Source organism: Pollachius pollachius, assembly GCF_949987615.1.
Source record: "Pollachius pollachius genome assembly, chromosome: 2".
Lineage (NCBI taxonomy): Eukaryota > Metazoa > Chordata > Actinopteri > Gadiformes > Gadidae > Pollachius > Pollachius pollachius.
This window is the reverse complement of record NC_136935.1, coordinates 1,587,711-1,594,597: the sequence shown is the minus strand read 5'-3', so window position 1 is coordinate 1,594,597 and position 6,887 is coordinate 1,587,711. Positions and strand designations below refer to the sequence as shown.

At 44.6% G+C, this 6,887-nt stretch overlaps 1 protein-coding gene across 1 annotated transcript in view; it reads left to right on the top strand.

Annotated features, from left to right (window-relative positions):
- Window positions 1–5,586: 5,586 nt before the first annotated feature.
- The window catches only part of ikzf1 (IKAROS family zinc finger 1 (Ikaros)), a gene marked incomplete at its 5' end in the record, with an annotated part of 16,721 nt that continues 15,420 nt past the window's right edge, over window positions 5,587–6,887 (top strand). Inside the window, 3 exon segments of the mRNA XM_079730103.1 lie at window positions 5,587–5,638; window positions 5,641–5,688; window positions 5,691–5,879. Of these exon segments, the coding sequence (XP_079586229.1) occupies window positions 5,587–5,638; window positions 5,641–5,688; window positions 5,691–5,879 (289 nt within the window).

The following is a 6,887-nucleotide window of genomic DNA, read 5'->3' as shown; positions in this document are numbered from 1 at the left end:
TTCAGATGCATTTATTGTAAAGGACATGATCAAAAAGGCGTAGGCCACACGATGATCTCGCTGTGTCTCTGTGTATTGGCTCTGTAATACGAACGCTTTGTTGAATACATCGCTGCGCTGGCATTTTGCATGCCTGTATTACCAAACCTGTCCGTTAGAGGGCGATCTAACGCACTCCAAAACTTACGATAGACCGACATAACACAATGGCCTATTTTTATTTTTAAAAAATTGGAAGGTTATGTACACTGTTGGTCAGATATCATTCACAAAATATAACATAAAGAAATAAAATAAATATGTAATAATTAATTTCTGTAAATTGTTCTGGTAGTGAATAGGCCGATTACCTTTTGGGAGCAGATAAGCTTTTAATTTCTTGGGTTTTTTTATCCAAAAATGTTCAGAATTTATATTTTGGAATATTATTGTTAGGCTAACCTGTGTTTTAGGTGATTATGGGCTTTTTTGGACGATTATATTTCCTGTATTCCTTTTTAGCTTCAATATTTTTAAATATTATTAAGTGCAAAGAATTATTGTTTTGAACCAGCGAAACAATGCCTAGATCATCCATCTCCTAAAATGCCATGGCATTGTTCTGAAACACAGAATACAGGACCTTAGGTGTCATTTCAATAGTTGTAGTTATACACCATATCACCCTATAGGTCTGAAACAGGGAACTTGGTAGACTTAACCTGCTTGCGTATAGAGAACAGCAAGAGGAAAAGACCCCCCCCCCCCCCCCCCAGTGGTCCAGGCTGTCTGTGAAGGATGTGAGAAACTGTTTCCTCGCTGGGAGGCCTGGGCCCTGCCAAACATGTTTACAACATTTTTTTTGAGCAGGCATCTCCAGATGGTGAATCCAGAGCAGCTCGTGGTAATGGTGGTTTTCACAACCCAGATCCATTTTCCTGGTCCCCAACTCTAGCCACCCCCCACCCCACCCCCTCTTCCCCTCTCTGTTCTGTTTCCTCTTCTCATCCGAGCAGGCCTCCCATGTTGACTTTCTGTATAACACAGAGAAAATATTCCTCCGACGGATTAACTATCGGACGCAATGCTCGGTGTGTTAGTGTCGGGCCCTATTAGCTGGCTACGGCATATTTTCAGAATAAAAGATAATGTAATTTCTTTCTACAGGACAATCATGGGATTCGGGCCCCCGACTTTCGGGCGTACGGGGCCTCTGTCCAAAATGGTGACCACTACGTCGCCGTGGAACCCGTTCCTGATACCCAAGGGCCTTCCTATGTGACGCGGAAAAACAAGTAAAAGAGACAAAGCGCACGACAAAGTTTGAGCGAAAAGTGTCGGCTCCTTTTTTTCTGCCACCCAATCTGTTTGTATGAATGCATCTATAATGATGTGATATCGATGACTGATTCTGAGTGAGCCGGAGTATAATGAGATCCAACATTAGCATAATTTCCTTGATTTAGATGAGTGGTTTTCTAACTCTTGGGTTGGTGAGCTTTTGCATTGTCCTCCATAAATGCTCTCTCTCTCTGTCTCCCTCTTCTATACGTCGCTCCCTCTGTACGGCGCAGGCGGGCGGGGGGGAAAGGCCGTGTGCGTGCGCGCCCATGCGTTGTGGCGTGTGCATCACGTATCCCTTATTCTTTTTTGAAGAGCGACGCAGAGCAAAGGAAATCCTAAGCAAAAAGGGTGCTTTGATACAGGAACTTGATCGCTGCCGTATTTACTTTGTAAAGTGTGTATATATATTATGAATAGCTTAAGGTTTATCTTGAAAGGGAAAACATATTGCCCCAATTGATTGAAGCTATGAACAAGGAACAGTGTTTTGTTGCAATGTATTTTGTGCTGTGGTTTGTGCAATTTCTTAAACTAGTAATAAAGGATAGGTTGTTTCCTGATCCATCGATAATTTGTAAATATTTACTCTAATTGTGGATTTATTTCCCAGGCTAAAAATAAGGTTTTCTGAGTTTGTATTCTCTATAAATATATTTACAAATCACACACGATCGTGATAAAAATGGCCTGAGTGTGCATTTTTCATTAAAGGTGATGGATGAGAACGGTATTCAGTATCAACCCATGAAGTAACTCATGTTTTGGGATCGGGCATGAAAGAACCAGAGTATGTTTACAACCTGATCACAATCATACCACAGAATCTAAAACGAGAACCGAAGCAGAACCAAAGCAAAACCTGGCCTCTCTTTAGGGTTAATATATCAATCCTATTTTCGCCACTACCTCCCTCGGTTAAACAATACATGGATCTGTTTTTAGTCCACTTTGTGACCATCGCTATTGAAACACATCTTTTTGTTCGTTCCTGTTTTCATAGTACGGACATCGCACCAGAGAGAGAAAACAGGTTCCAAGATACTTTCCGTTGCCATAGGCCTTCCCATTGCAGATACAAAGACGCTCTCCCTAGACTGCAGTGACAAATAAAGGTCTTCATTTCCTCAACGCAGGTCACATTATGATCTCCCGACGCGCCTGTATATTCTCATCTCCTCATCACCCACCAGGGTCACACACAGAATCATGATTGATTCTGCTGTTATCCACCAGGATCTCTCGCCTGCCTGGGCTTTCTACATTAATTTCTCCCTCCTCATCTTAATTTTTACTCATCGCCTCGCCGTAGAAAGGCTAAATGTCAAGCTTGCCTGAGTCCTTCCAGTGACACGTCTATTCCAGCAGATAATTACCATAAGGAAATTGATGCTTTAGTGTGCAGTGGGGGTAGGAGGGGAGAGATGAGGGAGGACGGGGGAGAACGGGGAGGGGATTTAATTTACTCTGACATATCCCCCCCCCCCATCCGCATAATGCATTCCTAAAGAAAAGAGTTTTTCAGTTTTTCAATTGGCTTTTTAGATAAATTGGACTATTTAATGTGATTATCGGCGTTGAACGTCTCGACTTATTAAGGTGTTGAAACCAATTAAGGGTTACATGTTGTCCCCCCGCCCTACACCGTCCACCCTACCCCCCGCCCGTCTCCCCCATCTCTCCCCCATTTGTCTCCAAATGTGAAAACTGTGAATACTGCTTAAAGATCCATGAAATAAGAGGCAGACGGGGCCTTTTGTTGAGCGGCCGGATGGCTGACTGCGACGGGGCTGGCTGAAGATGTTATGAGGCTCTCTCCAGGTAGCGGCATTAATTACAGCAAAACACACCGCCACGCGCCAGAGCCTGTGGACTACCACAAAGGAGCCGGGAGATTATGTCTGTGTCTATGCAGATGTCGGCCTACCGCACGTGGGAACCCCTCCTGCGTGTTGGCCTGCACGGAGCCTGCATGTTGCGGGATTAAGGAAACGATACGGCTCCTACACAGAGACCAGCATCCCCTCTATGTGGGGCGCTTACTCCGTTGTTGTGCCGGTGCCGTACACGTGGGTCGTGGGAGCTGACGAACCCGCTCTGTGAGACGGTCGGACGTTCACGGCTCAATAAAGAGCAGAGAGTCCTGGACATAGTTGAGCTGGCTCGCCCATCGCGTCTCGAGCGAACAGTTTGGCCCCGGGCCCCAGCTGTGGCGCTGGGATAGGGACGGTATCTGTCGGGGGACCTGGAATCTCCAGTCCTCTGCTGGCAGCGATTGGACGGCTCTGAATGCACTGATAATGCTGAGTCACGCCGTGTCTACCGCAACAACATTCCCTCTGGGTCGCCCGCCCCCCAGGAGACAGGGGGGCTGTTAGCTAAAACACGTAACTTTACATTCCCAGGGCGGTGGGTCGGGCCGGCGGGCTTTGAGGAAGTCTACGCAGGAGTCGTTGGTGTTATCCAAGATGGTGTTCTTGGCACAGCAGGGCCTAGCTAACGATCCTGACTAGAGTTCCCCCTTTTCTCTCTCTCGTGTCCCTCCACCAACTGCCGGGGCGCTGTGCGTCTGAGGAGATAAGGGGGGGTGGGGGGTGCCTCCAGTGAAAGGTGACTCAGCAGTAGTCCACAGCATGCAGTCTCCTGAGATAAGAGTGGCTTCGGGGGCCTGGGGGAGAGAGGGATCCTGGGATCATATGTGGGGCCGAAGGGCCCTGTTTACACCTTATTTAGATGTTTGTCGAAATGTCATGGACGGAAAAATACTGGGTAAAGGTTGGCTTTCCGTTCAGATATGTACTGTGTAAAGGTAGTCTTTCTGTTCAGAAATGTTCTTTATAAAGGTGGTCTTTCCGTTCAGAAATGTTCTTTATAAAGGTGTCTGTCCTCTTTTTTAACAGGAGCTTGTATTCTCAGAGCAGTGTAGCTTCTTCAATCTCTTTATATATTAAACTGTTTTTATTTTAGGATTGTGGTTAGAATAACCTATCTAGGGACGGGTATTGCAAATTAGCATCAGCTCCAAATACATAATGTAATCCATCAGACAAATTGTATGGTCTGTCTGTATTTGTCCCTATTCAGTTAACCTAACTGACCAACTAATCAATTGGCTGTTGGTCACACACAGAATATGAAAAACTGCCAGCTCCACTTCCTAGAAATTGTATATATTGAAGAAGTGTGAGCGAAGATCGGATAATGAAGATGACAAATGATTTGCATTAGAAAATAAGAAAACACGTAATTATTTATTTAGCGTTCCCATTAATATTTATCCCCAATTCATATTTCTAGATGATATGAGATGGTATCAGGGCACTCTGCACACGATTAGGCGTTCACTACTTAGCGATGTGCACTTGATTGACTCGGAAAATTGGCAATACAGCCGAGATCTGCGAGTCATTATTGAACAACTTAAAAAGAGCTCATATAACAGTCTTAACACACACACACACCGCAGAATGCTGCACTCAAATGCACAGCACACGTATGTGATGACTCTAGTACCAACGATGAAGGAGCGTGGGCCTGGGAGCTGTACACCCAAATCACATCTCCTCCAAACGGATGGGAACCGTCAACCCTGAAACCCCTTTCAGTGTCCTCTGTTGGGTAATGGTTTAAAGATGTCGCTATAATACTCAGCTTGCATTGTGTTCTGCTGGACACTTCTATTAAGGAAAACCAGGTGAAGTATAATGGGTAAATTGTTGAACAGACATGAATTTCCATGTTTGTGTTATTCCCCTTTATTCCTATGTAAATAGCATTTAATGCAGGGTCAAACTGTCTCAAAGGGATAAAGTAGGAGTAATACAATGTTCTAAAACGGGCTATGCATCAGTTAAAGAAGAATGCAGTGTAATACGAGGGCACTTGTTGGCTTGTTAATCCAGCAACTAAATAGATAATCATTGTTTGTGCACATGATACACACACAATCACACGCACACACACACACACACACAGTCACAAGCACACACACACACACACACACAGTCACACGCGCACACACACAAACAGTCACACGCACGCCCACACACCCATACATGCACAAATAACCTCATTATATTGGAAAGAAAGCAGATGTTTAAAAAAAAGCAGTGTTAATTTCATGGACTGTTTCAGCAGCGCGCCAGAACAGGTGACAGACGGGGAGCTGCCCGTATGCAAGTGAGGAGTCCCCTTCGTCCCCCTCACGAAATAAATAAATAAACAATGAATGGTCCACTCTCCCGCTCGCCTCATCCCATCTCATGCATGGCTGCCAGTAATGGTCTACTGGGTGTCAGCTCTTATTGGCACGATACAAAGCAAGTGCCAAGTGCCAGCGCCAAGGCTCCCCCAGCAAATTCGGCCTCTGGATAAAAGCAAGCAAAATGCTTCAGTCGCACACACAGACACAGACATGCTGGGCTGGAACGAGGAAGTGCAGTGGAGAGGGGAGGGACCGAGGGCAGAGTTCCATGGGGCTGCCGCGGCGCTGCGAACTTCTGCACATGGAGCCGGGGAGAGCTGGAAGAACTTCATATTGCAAACTCAAGGAATAGCAGGTACAGTGAGCACTCGTCTTGCTTCTCGGCCGAAAGGGGAACATTTTGAATCTGTGTGAAGTTGTGTGTCTTCGAAATGCGCCGTTGTGCGTGGAGCGCAGGGAGCACCTGGGAAACGCTGTCCTTAGTTTTGGCGCAGGTGCGCCGCAACATCTATTCCTGTCGGGCGCGTCTAACTGTCAGCCGGTATAACGGAATTCACAAGTTGAGATAGGTGTTGAGATATTAATTATTTACCACAGTTTGTTATTTAGGGTCATTAAATGTAAAATCTTTGGAAAACTCGTTGTTCCCGATTTCCCATTCCTGCCTTTGGAAATGTTGGGATTAATCTTTCACTACTGTAACATTTCCATTACTCGAGGGCTTATCAAATCAATTTAAGGGAGAGTTTTACATTAACGTTATTGTTTATCTGCCTATTTCTGTACTTTTTCAGTACATCGCGCTATGACACCTGTTGCGACGATTTCCGCACTTTGGTGCTGACTAAGTTATCAAAACTTGATTGAAAAACTTTATAGAAAAAATAGTTATAAACGTCATGTTCAAATATAAACTTATAAAAACAAAAGAACAGTTTTGTGGTTTAGTTGTAGGCTACGTCCTGTTTTAAACTAAGAGGAAATAACCGCTCAAAAGCAAGCAAAACAAATGATTTGACATCTTTCTCAACGTCCATAAAGACGGAACCATCGATTATAGTTTCCCGCTACTTTCCGTAAACATTGACTTCCAAGTGGATGGATGGACAGCAACGTCTCGACCACTCAAATGAAACCATGGAGACATTGAAACTCCAGAACTTTCTGCGCAACCGAAATTGAGAGCTCGTCAGAAAACACCCATGAGTCAGAGGAGTCAATTCTTGTCAATACTGAGCGTTTTTAAGGAAGACGTTCAAAGGAAATATATATATTTTTACATTCACCCCGCGAATGGTGTGTTTTCAATTTTTGATTTCATACGCCTATTTGATATTATATAAATTTAGATATGTATAAAGTT